This window comes from Hyperolius riggenbachi, chromosome 11 (assembly GCF_040937935.1).
Source record: "Hyperolius riggenbachi isolate aHypRig1 chromosome 11, aHypRig1.pri, whole genome shotgun sequence".
Lineage (NCBI taxonomy): Eukaryota > Metazoa > Chordata > Amphibia > Anura > Hyperoliidae > Hyperolius > Hyperolius riggenbachi.
Genome location: NC_090656.1, coordinates 158,473,633 through 158,491,596, shown reverse-complemented (window position 1 = coordinate 158,491,596; position 17,964 = coordinate 158,473,633). Strand labels below are relative to the sequence as shown.

At 45.3% G+C, this 17,964-nt stretch overlaps 1 protein-coding gene across 1 annotated transcript in view; it reads right to left on the bottom strand.

Annotated features, from left to right (window-relative positions):
- Positions 1–8,457: 8,457 nt before the first annotated feature.
- Positions 8,458–17,964, bottom strand: part of TTC9C (tetratricopeptide repeat domain 9C) — a 99,262-nt gene continuing 89,755 nt past the window's right edge. The window contains exon 4 of the mRNA XM_068259433.1: positions 8,458–9,513. Within this exon, the coding sequence (XP_068115534.1) occupies positions 9,416–9,513 (98 nt within the window). The 3' untranslated portion in view covers positions 8,458–9,415. The remainder of the gene's footprint in view (positions 9,514–17,964) is intronic.

Sequence of the window (17,964 nt, the reverse complement as noted above, 5' to 3'; positions counted from 1 at the left end):
TATGTTCAGTTATGCACTCAATACTTGGTTGGGAATCCTTTTGCAGAAATTACTGCTTCAATGCGGCGTGGCATGGAGGCAATCAGCCTGTGGCACTGCTCAGGTGTTATGGAGGCCCAGGATGCTTCGATAGCGGCCTTAAGCTCATCCAGAGTGTTGGGTCTTGCGTCTCTCAACTTTCTCTTCACAATATCCCACAGATTCTCTATGGGGTTCAGGTCAGGAAAGTTGGCAGGCCAATTGAGCACAGTAATACCATGGTCAGTAAATCATTTACCAGTGGTTTTGGCACTGTGAGCAGGTGCCAGGTCGTGCTGAAAAATGAAATCTTCATCTCCATAAAGCTTTTCAGCAGGTGGAAGCATGACGTGCTCCAAAATCTCCTGATAGCTAGCTGCATTTACCCTGCCCTTGATAAAACACAGTGGACCAACACCAGCAGCTGACATGGCAAACCAGACCATCACTGACTGTGGGTACTAGACACTGGACTTCAGGCATTTTGGCATTTCCCTCTCCCCAGTCTTCCTCCAGACTCTGGCACCTTGATTTCCGAATGACATGCAAAAGTTGCTTTCATCCAAAAAAAGTACTTTGGACCACTGAGCAACAGTCCAGTGCTGCTACTCTGCAGCCCAGGTCAGGCGCTTCTGCCGCTGTTTCTGGTTCAAAAGTGGGTTCATGCTTCCATCTGCTGAAAAGCTTTATGGTGATGAAGATTTCATTTTTCAGCACGACCTGGCACCTGCTCACAGTGCCAAAACCACTGGTAAATGGTTTAATGACCATGGTATTACTGTGCTCAATTGGCCTGCCAACTCTCCTGACCTGAACTCCATAGAGAATCTGTGGGATATTGTGAACAGAAAGTTGAGAGACGCAAGAACCAACCTTCTGGATGAGCTTAAGGCCGCTATCGGAGCATCCTGGGCCTCCATAACACCTGAGCAGTGTCACAGGCTGATTGCCTCCATGCCACGCCGCATTGAAGCAGTCATTTCTGCAAAAGGATTCCCGACCAAGTATTGAGTGCATAACTGAACATAATTATTTGGAGGTTGACTTTTTTTGTTTTAAAAACACTTTTCTTTTATTGGTCGGATGAAATATGCTAATTTTTTGAGATAGGAAATTTGGGTTTTCATAAGCTGTATGCCAAAATCATCAATAATAAAACAACAAAAGGCTTGAACTACTTCAGTTGTGTGTATTTGAATCTAAAATATATGAAAGTATAATGTTTATCAGTACATTACAGAAAATAATGAACTTTATCACAATATGCTAATTTTTTGAGAAGATCCTGTCTACACAGCTCTCCTAACACTAAACAATAATAGACTTGATAAATGCTTAAACAAATGGCAACAGGATGTAATGGACCTGGATAGGGACGATTGGGATGAAATACTGGAACTTTATCCTACTTCAGTTATTTCGGCCAAAGATCAGTTGATGCAAACCAAATTTTTGCATAGAGCATACTTCCCTCCTGAACGTATGCATTGGTTAGAGCATTCGTGAGAGCGGTTCTGGAGATGCCACACGGAGCTGGGCTCCTTCATACATATTTTTTGGACATGCCCTCTAATTGTTTCCTTTTGGAAGGATTTACGATCAGTGATTAATAGATTACTACAAACTATGCCCCCTTTGGATCCAGGTCTATTGCTCCTTGGGAAGCTAGAAGAAAATACCCTTACTAAACATAAGTAAACTCTAGTTAGAACTATGGAAAGACAAAAGCACGGATGCTACAAACTCCAGCTTTATACCTACCCTAGATTGAGCTCGTACAAGTTTGAGCTACAGGAGGGCGCTGGGGGGGGGGGGGGGGGGGGGGGGGGGGGCCTGGGTGGAGACAGTTATCTTTCTCTCCTTTCTACCTTTCTCTTTCTTTCTTTCCTTCTCCCTCTCTCTCATACAGCATAGAGTAACTGGTTTTCTTCTCAAACAGCCCAACGATAAGGCACCAAAAATTGTACGGTTATATTAATTGATGTCTCGATGGTTATTCTCTTCTGTAAAATATTGCTGTAATCTAATTTGTCACAAGACATTGATTATCCAATGATAACTACTTGTATATGCTCTATGCTGTACTGTTTCTTCTTTTAAAAAAAAATCAATAAAAAATACAACTGAAGTAAACTGAAAAAAAAAAGTATAAAACCGCCCTTTTCAGTGACACACTAATGCCTGCTGGCCCTCAAAAATGCACTAACATCATTTGACCTAGGTACCCATAAAAAGTGTCTAGCATCACTTAGGCCTATGTAGGGGGGGGGGGGACGTCTCCCCCCTTCCCTCACCTTGGGGCTCCCCTCCAGAACAAAAATTTGCCGCGGCTGGCAGCGGGTGGGACTTACTTCTTCCTCAATCCAAGCGCCGGGTAAGTTCTGAGTGCTGCTGCTCTGGTCTAGACCAGACCAGACTAGTGGCAGTGGAGTGCTCCCTCTCGCGCCGGAACGAGGAAGAGGTAAGTCCTGCCAGCCGCCTCTGGTTACATATACTGGGCACCTATACCTCTGGCTACATATACTGGGGACTACTATACTCATGGCTACTTACACTGGGTACACCTATAGACCTGGCTACCTATGCTGGAGGTACCTATTTTAGGTGAACTGCTGTCAGATTACCTGCATTTTTGTGGAACCGCTGTTAACAGACTAAGTGTATTTTGGGGAACAGCTGCCAGATTATGTGTTTGTTAGGGGAACGGCTGCTGCCAGATTACGTGTATGTTTGGGGGACCATTGCTGCCAAATTATATGTATTTTGGTTGTTACGTGTATTTTGGGTGATCCACTGCCAGGTTTCGCGTATTTTGGGGAACTGCTTCCAGATTATGTGTATGTTGGGGTAACTGCTGCTGCCACATTGTCTATTTTGGGGGAACCACTGCCATATTATCTGTATTTTGGAGGAACTTCTACCAGATTACGTGTCTTTTTGGTGAAATGCTATTTTTGGGGGATACACTACGGCAGAGCTCAAACTTACCCAGCAGACCTTTTACAGCACTGCTAAAGTCATGTATATTTGGCCCCACCCATGACCACGCCCACTGTATGCTTGACCACGACCATTCACCTCTTTTCCCAAGACTAGACCCCCACCCAGTCATCTGAAGCAAGGGTAACGCTATGCCACAATTCAGGCCCATTTGTCATCTTTCAAGGCCATAGTGTCTTTTTGCTGCTCAGTGTCGTCAATATTTTGTAGCTGTGGTGATTTTGGCAAGGGTTCCAAGGACCAGTCCCTTCGTAAGCATTGAGAGTGCACAGCCTGCGTTGCTGAATTACCTCCTCCATCTTGTGCCGACTTAGCAAAAGCGAGACCCTCCGCTGCAGCAGTAAAGGTTAGGGCAGGGGCATCTGGCGGGAAGATTTTAAGCACTGCTGGGTATACCAGTACGAAATAAATCTTCTTTTGTGACAGTATCTGAAATGCTGGTACAAAATATTTACGTGCTTTAGACACTTCCACAAAGTAATCCGATTGTCAGGTAATTCTGTGTCAGTCCCGCTGTCATGGTCAGATGCTGTCGCCATCTTTGAGTGCGTTATCACGCCTTCTTTAGGCCTAGAAGATCCGTTGGGATTTTGGCACAAATGTATCCATCCAGGCATGCGGCGGTCGGTGCGGGGTCAAGGCAAGCAGATTTCGGGGGTGAGTGGAAGGATCAGCCGTCTGCACGGGTACGTAGAAGTAAAATGAGGACTGGGGCTCTTCAAGCTGTGTCAAGATGGACACCGCGTGGTGGGCGATATAGGACAGGCTGCCAAGCCAAGAAATGTATGGCCACCTTTGTGTTAAATCTGTTTTTTTTTAGCTTTTAAGTTTTTTGTCTCAGGTAAATGACGACAGTTTTACCGTAGATATTTCATAAAACACATCTCTATCTATTGACTTTTTCCTTCACTCAGAATTGTCTGTAAAGCTACCTACAAACAAGAAAACGGGATCAACACCTCCAGAAAGTAATTGATAGCTCTAAAACATAGCTCTTTATTCAATCATATTAAAAAAGAGAGTTAAAAAGGAAGGCGGGGGGCTGCTGTACAGCTCCTCCCATTTTTTTGTTTGGACTTTCTGCCTGAGGGGTACTGAAGGCAGGGCAATTGGACCCTAGCACTCAATTTGATTTTTTCATTGCATGTGTGCTGATCTCCCTTTTCTCGTGTAAAGCTACCTACACACATCCAACAAAGTGCACAACCAACACTACGATAAACCATTTACACAACTTTCAAAACTAGTACGTTGTTCAGATAATGTTGTACACATGTGGCCAACTACAGGATATTAGCCCAACAGTTATGTGAGCTGATCTGCTGGATATATTGGACAAACCTCCTGTTATCAGTCATTCATTTATTTGTTTTCCACATGTTGCCAAAGCCCGGGATTACAATGAGATACTCACCTTAAGACAGGGAAGCCTCAGGATCATATTGAGGTTTCCCTTGCTACTCAGATGTCCCCCGTCGCTGAGCATGACTCTCCTCTAGATCGGGGCTGCACAGTAGACATGCAAGCGCAGCTGCGCATGCACAGTAGCATGGAACCTGTGGCTCTGCGTAAGTGCAGGCCGGCTTACACGGCTTCTGCGTAGCGACGCTGCAAGAAAAGCTGCACAGCCCCGACATGATTAGCAACAACGCCTTGCCTCTAATCTTCTAGGGTGGGGATCCCCAACCTGTGGTCCGCGGCCCACTGGTGGTCCGCAGGACGTTTTCAGTTGGGCCGCGGGACTGTCCTCTTGCCTGCCCCCTGCGCCCGTCCCCCTCCGCAGCTGCTGTTACCTTTGGCGGCCGCTTGGTCTCTTACATTCCCCTTCTCTCTCTCTTGCCAGCGTGAGTCACAGCAGCGCGCCCTGCGGCTGCTGTGATAGAGAGGGAGAAAGCAGGAGAGAGCGGCTTCCTGTAGCGGTGCGCCGTTACTATGGGAACCGCTCTCTCTTTCCTGCTTCTTCCCTCTCCATCACAGCAGCCGCGGGGCGCGCTGCTGTGACTCACACTCCGGCGAGAGAGAGAGGGGAGTGTAAAGAGACCGCCGGCCAGCAAAGGTAACTGCAGAGGCGACCGCGGGGGGAGGGGTGTGGGCGGGGGCTACTATACTGGGGCACAATGCTAGCTATACTGGGGCCCAATGCTAGCTATACTTGGGCACTATACCAGCCGTACTGGGCACTATACTGGCTGTACTGGGGCACTATACTAGGTATATTGGGGCACTATGCTAGCTATACTGGGGCACTATACTAGCCGTACTGGTCACTATACTGGCTGTACTGGGGCACTATACTAGCTATATTGGGGCACTATACTAGCTATACTGGGGCACTATACTAGGCACTATACTAGCCATACTGGGCACTATACTGGCTATACTGGGCACTATACTGGCTATACTGGGGCACTATACTAGCTATACTGGGGCACTATACTAGCTATACTGGGCACTATACTAGCTATACTGGGGCAACTATACTACCTATACTGGGGCACTATACTAGCTATACTGAGGCACTATACTAGCTATACTAGGCACTATACTAGGCACTATACTAGCCATACTGGGCACTATACTGGCTGTACTGGGGCACTATACTAGCTATACTGGGCACTATACTAGCTATACTGGGGCGCTATGCTGGGGCATACTAACTATACTGGGGCACTATACTACCTATACTGGGGCACTATACTAGGCACTATACTAGCCATACTGGGCACTATACTGGCTATACTGGGGCACTATACTAGCTATACTGGGGCACTATACTAGCTATACTGGGGCATACTAACTATACTGGGGCACTATACTACCTATACTGGGGCACTATACTAGCTATACTAGGCACTATACTAGCCATACTGGGCACTATACTGGCTGTACTGGGGCACTATACTAGGCACTATATTAGCTATACTGAGGCGCTATGCTGGGCAGGGGCGTCTCTAGCCATTTTGTCACTCCAGGCGAGAATGCCGGTGGCGCCCCCCTCCCCGTGTGGTGCCCCCCTGCTGCAAATAATCGTAACGCAGCAAAGATTCACCATAAGATAAAAGTAATGCGGCAGACTTTCCCCAGAAAATAACCATAACGCAGCAATGATTCACTATAAAATAATTATAATGCAGCAATGATTCACCATACAATAATCGTAATGTGGCCAGCGTTCCCCAGAAAATAATCGTAATGTGGCCAGCGTTCTCCAGGAATTAATAGTAATGTGGCCAGCGTTCCCCAGGAAATAATCGTAATGTGGCCAACGTTCCCCAGAAAATGATCGTAATGTGGCCAACGTTCCCCAGGAAATGATTGCATTGTGGCCAGCGCTCCCCAGGAAATAATCGTAATGTGGCCAGCGTTCCCCAGGAAATAATCGTAATGTGGCCAACGTTCCCCAGGAAATAATCGTAATGTGACCAGCGTTCCCCAGAAAATGATCGTAATGTGGCCAACGTTCCCCAGGAAATGATCGTAATGTGGTCAACGTTCCCCAGAAAATGATCGTAATGTGACCAGCGTTCACCAGAAAATAATTGTAATGTGGCCAGCGTTCACTAGAAAATGATCGTAATGTGGCCAGCTATCACCAGAAAATAATCGTAATGTGGCCAGCGTTCACCAGAAAATAATTGTAATGTGGCCAGCGTTCACCAGGAAATAATCGTAATGCGGCCAGCGTTCACCAGGAAATAATCGTAATGCGGCCAGCGTTCACCAGGAAATAATCGTAATGCGGCCAGCGTTCACCAGGAAATAATCGTAATGCGGCCAGCGTTTACCAGGAAATAATCGTAATGCGGCCAGCGTTTACCAGGAAATAATCGTAATGCGGCCAGCGTTCACCAGGAAATAATCGTAATGCGGCCAGCGTTCACCAGGAAATAATCGTAATGCGGCCAGCGTTCACCAGGAAATAATCGTAATGCGGCCAGCGTTCACCAGGAAATAATCGTAATGCGGCCAGCGTTCACCAGGAAATAATCGTAATGCGGCCAGCGTTCACCAGGAAATAATCGTAATGCGGCCAGCGTTCACCGGAAATAATCGTAATGCGGCCAGCGTTCACCAGGAGATAATCGTAATGCGGCCAGCGTTCACCAGGAGATAATCGTAATGCGGCCAGCGTTCACCAGGAGATAATCGTAATGCGGCCAGCGTTCACCAGGAGATAATCGTAGGAGATAAGGAGATAATCACCAGTAAATTATGCTAATGTGGGCAGCATTTACTCACCTGCAGAAGTCTCCTGTAGCCAGCCGGCGGTGGCACTGGTCCCTGGTGCGTCACACGGTGCCTTGAAGTCTCCTGTAGCCAGCCGGCGGTGGCACTGGTCCCTGGTGCGTCACACGGTGCCTTCAAGCACGTGTGACAGGCGGAGGGCGGAGGTAGGGGCGGCGCCGCACGTATAGACGAACTAGCGTGCGGCCGCTCGCTCTGCACAGAGAGGTAGTGGGGGCGGACCAGTAGGCGGCACCAGGCACAGGCTGAGCTGCCTGTCACAGCCGGCTGCTCGCTCTGAAGGGAGAGGAAGGGGGCGGACCAGTAGGCGGCACCAGGCACAGGCTGAGCTGCCTGTCACAGCCGGCGCCGACCTGATAGTGAAAAAAATAAAAAATAAACACACACACAGCGCGGCGAAAGAGCGCCCACTTCCACCCACGGCGCTCTAGGCCAAAATTTAGAGTTGCCTAATGACAGAGACGGCTCTGATGCTGGGGCATACTAACTATACTGGGGCACTATACTACCTATACTGGGGAACTATACTAGCTATACTGGGGCACGATACTAGCTATATTGGGGCACTATACTGGGGCATACTAGCTATACTGGGGCACTACACTAGCTATACTGGGGCATACTAACTATACTGGGGCACTATACTACCTATACTGGGGCACTATACTAGCTATACTGGGGCATACTAACTATACTGGGGCACTATACTAGCTATACCGGGGCACACTAGCTATACTGGGGCACTATACTAGCCATACTGGGCACTATACTAGCTATACTGGGGCACTATACTAGCTATACTGGGGCACTACCTACCTATACTGGGCACTATATTAGCTTTACTGGGCACTATACTAGCTATACTGGGGCAACTGTACTAGCCATACTGAGGCAACTAAACTCCCTATACTGGGGCAACTATGCTAGCTATGCCCCCCCCCCCCCCGCGTAACCCGATGCGCACAACATTGTCCCGTCCCCCCTCCCCCGCCGGGCCCCGGAGAGAAATTTGGTCACTAGTGGGGTCACTCTCAGCGACAGGGCATTATAATACAGAGGGGAGCCTCAATAGGATCCTGAGGCTTCCCTCTCTTTAGGCGGGTATCTAATTTTGTACCTGAGCTTTGATTGTTGATCAATAGTCCTGCATCTGAAGAATTGAATTCTTTGTTAATTCTTTATTTTGCATACATTTTTATTAAACTCTGAATACTTAGTAAACATGGCACCATTAATGTGTGGAGAACATAAAGATGAACTGCATAAGTAGTAGTAATCTTGTCATAATCACTTCATTGTTTATACAAATATGACCTTGAATAAGAAAGGAAAAAAGTAAATTGATCTCCTTTTTCCTAGCACTCTGTTTTTCAGATGTGGGAGGAAACTGGAATTCCAGGTGGAAACGATTGCAAAAATAGGGAGAACCAGGAGCCCCAGCAGTCTAAGGCAAAAATGTTAAACACGTCACTGTGCAGCCCTGAAAACTGTACTGTTCCATTTCTGGGCTGTAGTTACACTTTAAATACAAACATTAGTACCAAAACACAAGTCAAAGATGTTCTAAAGCTGCCCATAAATGTGCAAAGAAAGTCGGGTATGCTGGGCCAGGATCCACATCCAGACAGGTGACTGATTATCAATGAGGTCAGAATAGCAACTGGCCAAAGCTTTCAACCTGCAAGACTAAATTTCTTTTAGACCATATCTGGCCATCAGTATATGCAGGAAACTTAAAGGCAAGAGGCCACCATTAAATCATCTGTCAACTCACGTCTGCATGGGGGTGGGTTGCAATTTCTGCATTTAATGGCAGGAACAAGGCACTTCCGGTAAAATATATTATTCTACCTGTTTCACTAAGGCTGTCATTACCTAACACTGCATTACAACTTCAAGTAAAGTCATATCAGATTGCAGTTATGATGACCTTGTCTTCAGCCCATTTCTGCAGAATTATAGGGAACCACGAAGACAAATTCACCAGTGTAATTTAGTCACTAACGATCAATTAGTTGGTTATTCTGAAATCACATAAACATAGCTGCTGTAGATACCAAACACATCTTCGATTTTTATCATAAAGATGGCTGCTATAAAAATAAATAAAAAAAATTGTAACTTAGACAAGCCATTCAGTCAGTGGCAAAGGCTACTTGTCGAACATGCCCTGGTATCGCTGCTTTTCTTCTGCCCTGGAATCACTGAGGATGGCATCTGTCAGTTGTAGGTAACGTCTGATTTTTGCATCTATGGGGCAGAAAAAAAGAATATTTTAGGAGTAGAATGCTAAATAAGGAATAAATGGACTCAACAATCAGGTCACCAATTCAAAATATGCTATAGAGGCTTCTGTCAAAAACCTAAACGGTTCTTGCCTTTTTCATGATTGCTAACTCAGTGAAGGACCAGCCTTTAAAGCATTGCTATCATATAAATCCGGCATAGCGGGGTCTGAACCCTCTATAACAGTAATTATAGATTGACAGTATACCTTGAAATGAATCAGAGCACTCAGTATATGATTTTATATAAAAAATTGTATTTGCTTATCATACAGCATGTATACAAAATATGAACAGTTCCAAGTAGTGTTTCCTTCTAACAGTATTCCATCTCATCAAGGCTTTAGAGCCAAGCAATCTTCTAAGCACATTCAAAAAATAATATAACAGTTGTGTTATGTAGAATAAGATCAAAAGTAGTCCCATCTGTATTAATAGCTGTGTATTCTAGTAGCTGTGTAAAACTTGTAGTAATCTTCTTAAAGCGGAATATAACTCAGAATTTCTTCTTTGCTCTAAAAGATTATTTACAGCATATAATATACTAACACAATGGGTTTTTTTTTTAGTAAAACAGCATTCAAAGGGTTACATCACAGGGTTGACCCTTTCTTCTGCAGGGAGAACCCGCATCCGAACTGCTGTTAAGTTTATCTTGTGTACACATTCTTTACTTGATACATTTATGTAAACATTCTCTGCTGTGCAGGATTCAGCTGATGAGTCCTGGGGTGAAACACAGGTCAGAAATCACTGGTGGCTGCATTCATAACAGAATTACAACAGTTATGCATAAAATGCACCAGCAGCTTTAAAAATAAATTAACTGAACTTTGGGAAGTTATAATGTCTAAATGAATAATAATACTTGTGCACAAAAGCAAATATGATAATTGTATGGGTTATAAAAAGTAGGAAAACACGTTTTTGTTGAAAATTTTGTCAGAGTTTTAAACCGCTTTAAAGAAATGGCATAAAAAATAGCTTCTAAAAAAACTTCTTGCTAAAATCTTAACAGAACTTAATGCTGAAAAATTAATGAAGTAAATCAACTGAATATTAACCTCCCCGGCGTTCTATTGAGATCGCCAGGGAGGCTGCGGGAGGGTTTTTTTTTAATAAAAAAAAAACTATTTCATGCAGCCAACTGAAAGTTGGCTGCATGAAAGCCCACTAGAGGGCGCTCCGGAGGCGTTCTTCCGATCGCCTCCGGCGCCCAGAATAAACAAGGAAGGCCGCAATGAGCGGCCTTCCTTGTTTTGCTTAGATCGTCGCCATAGCGACGAGCGGAGTGACGTCATGGACGTCAGCCGACGTCCTGACGTCAGCCGCCTCCGATCCAGCCTTAGCGCTGGCCGGAACTTTTTGTTCCGGCTACGCTGGGCTCAGGCGGCTGGGGGGACCCTCTTTCGCCGCTGCTCGCAGCGGATCGCCGCAGAGCGGCGGCGATCAGGCAGCACACGCGGCTGGCAAAGTGCCGGCTGCGTGTGCTGCACTTTATTTGAAGAAAATCGGCCCAGCAGGGCCTGAGCGGCAGCCTCCGGCGGTGATGGACGAGCTGAGCTCGTCCATACCGCTCAGGAGGTTAAGCATATTACCCCTTCTCTGTCATCTGCTCAGCATCTAGAACCACGTGTGGGAAGGTAGCTTCTGCTTCATGTGTCTTCTCAGGAGATCGGTAGGCTAGTGCAAACTATGAGCTTTCAGCTCCTACTTTTATAGCGATTGGATGCAATATGGCTGCCTAATCTGGAATTTCCCTAAATCCCAGGTTCTGATTGGCTGAAACTTCCATGCGTAGCTTGCTATCTTTGCCATTTAAAATACCCATAACACTTTTTTTGTTTTGAATACCTTAATTATCTTAACTGTGAGAATCTACGTAGGTTTGCAATGTTTACACATTCTGATTAGGTCATTTCTGAGGCAGTTAATTAAAAATGGACGTCACCAGCCATCTTATCTGCTGGTTGACTTATTTTCCCCAGCCATTTGGACTTTCAAACATTAAACACTGTATTTCATGACGCATTTCTGATAATGTGTCCTTCTGCTAATTAGTTTGGAATGTGTCTGGCCTTTACCAAACATAAAACTGGTCATTTTGACCAAGTAAAAAGTCTACAGCAATTTAGATGCTTCTTGAAGTACACAGGGCTTCCCCCAATATACTTATTTAAATAGAAAGCTTATTATATAATTCTTCTTAAAATAATGAATCATATAAGATATAATTGCACATTAAAATGTAATAATATAAAATCATGTTCTATATATTTGCCTTTCCACCGGCAGATGTCAGCATTTCATCATGTTAATAGCAAGCAGTATTAATAATATTAATTATAAGACTATGAAACCGCCAGGTGGCATAATTGTCTTAAATATGGGACAACCTTGCAAAGTTCATTATTTACATAGTTACATAGTTATTTTGGTTGAAAAAAGACATACGTCCATCGAGTTCAAACAGTATAAAGTACAACACCAGCCTGCTCCCTCACATATCCCTGTTGATCCAGAGGAAGGCGAAAAAACCCTTACAAGGCATGGTCCAATTAGCCGCAAAAGGAAAAAATTCCTTCCCGACTCCAGATGGCAATCAGATAACATCCCTGGATCAACATCATTAGGCATTACCTAGTAATTGTGGCCATGGATGTCTTTCAACGCAAGGAAAGCATCTAAGCCCCTTTTAAATGCAGGTATAGAGTTTGCCATAACAACTTCCTGTGGCAATGCATTCCACATCTTAATCACTCTTACTGTAAAGAACTCTTTCCTAAATAAATGGATAAAACGTTTTTTTTCTTCCATGCGCCGATCATGTCCTCTAGTCCTCTGAGAAGGCCTAGGGACAAAAAGCTCATCCGCCAAGCTATTATATTACCCTCTGATGTATTTATACATGTTAATTAGATCCTCTCTAAGGTGTCTTTTCTCTAGACTTAATAAACCTAGTTTATCTAACCTTTCTTGGTAAGTGAGACCTTCCATCCCACGTATCAATTTTGTTGCTCCTCTCTGCACCTGCTCTAAAACTGCAATATCTTTTTTGTAATGTGGTGCCCAGAACTGAATTCCATATTCCAGATGTGGCCTTACTAGAGAGTTAAACAGAGGCAATATTATGCTAGCATCTCAAGTTTTTATTTCCCTTTTAATGCATCCCAAAATTTTGTTAGCTTTAGCTGCAGCGGCTTGGCATTGAGTACGATTATTTAACTTGTTGTCGATGAGTACTCCTAAGTCCTTCTCCAAGTTTGATGTCCCCAACTGTATCCCATTTATTTTGTATGGTGCTAGACCATTGGTACGACCAAAATGCATGCCTTTACATTTTTTCAACATTGAATTTCATCTGCCATTTATGTGCCCATATAGCCATCCTATCTAGATCCTGTTGCAACATGTCACTATCTTCTTGAGAGTTGATGATTCTGCACAATTTTGTATCATCTTCAAAAATAGCAACATTGCTCACTACTGCATCTACTAGGTCATTAATAAATACATTGAAGAGCACTGGACCCAGTACAGACCCCTGTGGGACCCCACTGCTAACAGTCTCCCATTCTGAGTATGATCCATTGACCACAACTTTGTTTTCTGTCCATTAGCCAGTTCCCTATCCATGCACACAGACTCTTCCCCAGTCCTTGCATCCTCAACTTTTGCACCAGACTTTTATGGGGAACAGTGTCGAAGGCCTTTGCAAAGTCCAAGTATATCACATCTACAGCATTCCCAATATCCATATTAGCATTCACTACTTAATAAAAGCTGAGCATGTTAGTCAAACAGGACCTGTCTTTAGTAAACCCATGTTGATGCTGAGAACAGTGGCGTTCCTACCCTGGGGCGGCAGGGGGCGCCCCGCTCCGGGTGTCGGGTGCCCCAGGGGGTGTCATCAAGGCCTCCCACAGAGGGGGAAGCAACACAGAATGGAGGGGTGGTGGGGAAAGCGGTGGGGAGGGGGGACGGACCCCCCACCTCCCTCACCTGGGTCCCCTCCCTCTGGCGCTTCCCCCCTCCTAATTATCAGCAGCTTTAGATATGCAGGCAGAGCGGACTTACTCACCTGCTTCCTGCGTTCCAGGCGATGGCGCATAGCGTCATCATCACGTGACGCTGCTTTCCACCTTCTCCACCGCCTACTGTGCTTCCTGATTAGCGGAAGTGCAGTGAGTGACAGAGAAGTCGGAGACCAGCATCACATGAGGATGACGTGTGCGCCATCTCCAGAAAGCAGGTAAGTCCTCTTCGCCCGCTCCTGCCCGCATATCTTAAGCTGCTGCTAATTAGGAGGGGGGAAGCACCAGAAGGAGGGGACCCAGGTGAGGGAGGTGGGGAGTCTGGCCCCCCTCCCTGCCACCCCTCCTTCCAAGCTTCCCCCATACCAGGGGCAAATATACTACTGGGGCAACTACAGGATCTTCTCAAAAAATTAGCATATTGTGATAAAGTTTATTAATTTTTTGTAATGTACTGATAAACATTAGACTTTCATATATTTTAGATTCATTACACACAAGTGAAGTAGGTCAAAGCCTTTTATTGTTTTAATATTAATGATTTTGGCATACAGCTCATGAAAACCTAAAATTCCTATCTCAAAAAATTAGCATATCACGAAAAGGTTCTCTAAACGAGCTATTAACCTATTCATCTGAATCAACTAATTAACTCTAAACACCTGCAAAAGATTCCTGAGGCTTTTAAAACTCCCAGCCTGGTTCATTACTCAAAACCGCAATCATGGGTAAGACTGCCGACCTGACTGCTGTCCAGAAGGCCATCATTGACACTCTCAAGCAAGAGGGTAAGACACAGAAAGAAATTTCTGAACGAATAGGCTGTTCCCAGAGTGCTGTATCAAGGCACCTCAGTGGGAAGTCTGTGGGAAGGAAAAAGTGTGGCAGAAAATGCTGCACAACGAGAAGAGGTGACCGGATCCTGAGGAAGATTGTGGAGAAGGACCGATTCCAGACCTTGGGGGACCTGCGGAAGCAGTGGACTGAGTCTGGAGTAGAAACATCCAGAGCCACCGTATACAGGTGTGTGCAGGAAATGGGCTACAGGTGCCACATTCCCCAGGTCAAGCCACTTTTGAACCAGAAACAGCGGCAGAAGCGCCTGACCTGGGCTACAGAGAAGCAGCACTGGACTGTTGCTCAGTGGTCCAAAGTACTTTTTTCAGATGAAAGCAACATTTGCACGTCAGTCGGAAATCAAGGTGCCAGAGTCTGGAGAAAGACTAGGGAGAGGGAAATGCCAAAATGCCTGAAGTCCAGTGTCAAGTACAGGTCAGGCATTTCTGCCGCTGTTTCTGGTTCAAAAGTGGCTTTATCTGGGGAATGCGGCACCTGTAGCCCATTTCCTGTACATGCCTGTACACGGTGGCTCTGGATGTTTCTACTCCAGATTCAGTCCACTGCTTCCACAGGTCCCCAAGGTCTGGAATCGGTCCATCTCTACAATCTTCCTTAGAGTCCGGTCACCTCTTCTCGTTGTGCAGCGTTTTCTGCCACACTTTTTCCTTCCCACAGAGGTGCCTTGATACAGCACTCTGGGAACAGCCTATTCGTTCAGAAATTTCTTTCTGTGTCTTACCCTCTTGCTTGAGAGTGTCAATGATGGCCTTCTGGACAGCCAGGTCGGCAGTCTTACCCATGATTGCGGTTTTGAGTAATGAACCAGGCTGGGAGTTTTTAAAAGCCTCAGGAATCTTTTGCAGGTGTTTAGAGTTAATTAGTTGATTCAGATGATTAGGTTAATAGCTCGTTTAGAGAACCTTTTCATGATATGCTAATTTTTTGAGATAGGAATTTTGGGTTTTCATGAGCTGTATGCCAAAATCATCAATATTAAAACAATAAAATGCTTTGAACTACTTCAGTTGTGTGTAATGAATCTAAAATATATGAAAGTCTAAAGTTTATCAGTACATTACAGAAAATAATGAACTTTATCACAATATGCTAATTTTTTGAGAAGATCCTGTATACTAGCTATCCTGGGGGCAACTATACTAGCTTTACTGTGGCAACTATACTGGGGGCATCTATACTGGGGGCAACTATACTAGCTATACTCAGGACAACTATACTAGCTATACTGGGGGCAACTATACTAGCTATACTAGGGGCAACTAAACTAGCTATACTGGGGGCAACTATACTAGCTATACTGGGGGCAACTAAACTAGCTATACTGGGGGCAACTAAACTAGCTATACTGGGGGCAAGTAAACTAGCTATACTGGGGGCAACTAAACTAGCTATACGGGGGGCAACTATACTACTGGGGCAACTATACTGGGCAGTGGGGGCAACTATACTAGCTATTCTGGGGGCAACTATACTAGCTATACTGGGGGCAACTATACTAGCTTTACTGGGGGCAACTATACTAGCTTTACTGGGGGCAACTATACTAGCTTTACTGGGGGCAACTATACTAGCTTTACTGGGGGCAACTATACTAGCTATACTGAGGGCAACTATACTAGCTATACTGGGGGCAACTGAACTAGATATACTGGGGGCAACTGTACTAGCTATACTGGGGGCAACTATACTAGCTATACTGGGGCAACTACACTAGCTAATACCTTAAATTACAGTCCTCATCTGGTCATGACCACGCCCATTTTTCACCGCGGCGCGCTAAGCACGCCGCAGGTTGTGGCCACGCCCATTTTTCGGGGGGGGGGGGGGGGGGCGCAGGGGTGTGTCTTTTAATACCCAGCACCGGGTCCCAAAAGCCCTAGGTACACCACTGGCTGAGAAATAAGATTATTTTCTACTATGAAGTCATGTGTAGTATCTCTTAGTAACCCCTTAAATAGTTTGCATACAACTGATGTTAAGCTTACAGGTCTATAATTTCCTGGATCTGATTTTTTGCCCTTCTTAAATAATGGGAAAACGTGGGCTGTACGCCAATCCACTGGGACTCTGCCAGTTGAAAGAGAGTCACAAAAGATAAGATAAAGGGGTTTATCTATAACTGAACTTAATTCCCTTAGGACCCGAGGATGCATGTGGTATCACCTAACTGAGAAGTAGTATAATGTGTTTTGGGGTGTATTTTTACACATACACATGCTAGGTGGGAGAAATATCTCTGTAAATGGACAATTCTGTGTAAAAAAAAAATCTAAAAATTGTCATTTACAGAGATATTTCTCCCACCCAGCATGGGCATGTGTAAAAATACACTCCAAAACACATTATACTACTTCTGAGTACGGCGATACCACGTGTGACACTTTTTTGCAGCTTAGGTGCACTAAGGGGCCCAACGTCCTATTCACGGGTCATTTTGAGGCATTTGGTTTCTAGACTACTAACGGTTTAGGGCCCCTAAAATGCTAGGGCAGTATAGCAACCCCACAAGTGACCCCATTTTAGAAAGAAAACACCCCAAGGTATTCTGTTAGGAGTATGGTGAGTTCATAGAAGATTTTATTTTTTGTCACAAGTTAGCGGAAATTGATTTTTATTGTTTTGTTTTTTCATTTTTGTCATTTTACAGTAATTTGTGACAAAAAATAAAATCTTCTATGAACTCATCATACACCTAACGGAATACCTTGGGGTGTCATCTTTCTAAAATGGGGCAGATTAGGGCCTGATCTGATGGATAGGAGTGCTAGGGGGGGTGACAGGAGGTGATTGATGGGTGTCTCAAGGTGTGATTAGAGGGGGGAATATATGCAAGCAATGCACTGGCAAGTTGATCAGAGGGGGTCAGGGGGGTTATCTGAGGGTGTGGGCGGTTGATTGGTTGCCCGCAAGGGGCAGATTAGGGTCTGATCTGATGGGTAGCAGTGACAGGTGGTGACAGGGGTTGATTGATGGGTGATAAGTGGGTGATTAGAGGGAAGAACAGATGTAAACAATGCACTTTGGTGGTGATATGACGGTGGGTCTGCGGGCGATCTGATGGTGTGTGGGTGATCAGATGCCCGCAAGAGGCAGGTTAGGGTCTGACCGGATGGGTGGCAGTGAAAGGTGGTGACAGGGGATGATTGATGGGTGATTGACAGGGGAGAATAGATGTATACAGTACAAGGGGGGGGGGGGGGGTCTGGGGTGGATCTTAGGGTAGGGGGGGGTGATCAGGAGCCCCCAGGGGGCAGTTAGGGACCTAATCTATAAAATAGCGCTGACAGATAGTGACAGGGAGAGATTTATGGGTAATTAGGGGGTGATTAGAGGGAAGAACAGATGTAAACAATGCACTTTGGTGGTGATATGACGGTGGGTCTGCGGGCGATCTGATGGTGTGGGGGTGATCAGATGCCCGCAAGAGGCAGGTTAGGGTCTGAACGGATGGGTGGCAGTGACAGGGGGTGATTGATCGGTGATCAGTGAGTGATTAGAAGGGAGAACAGATGTAAATATTGCAC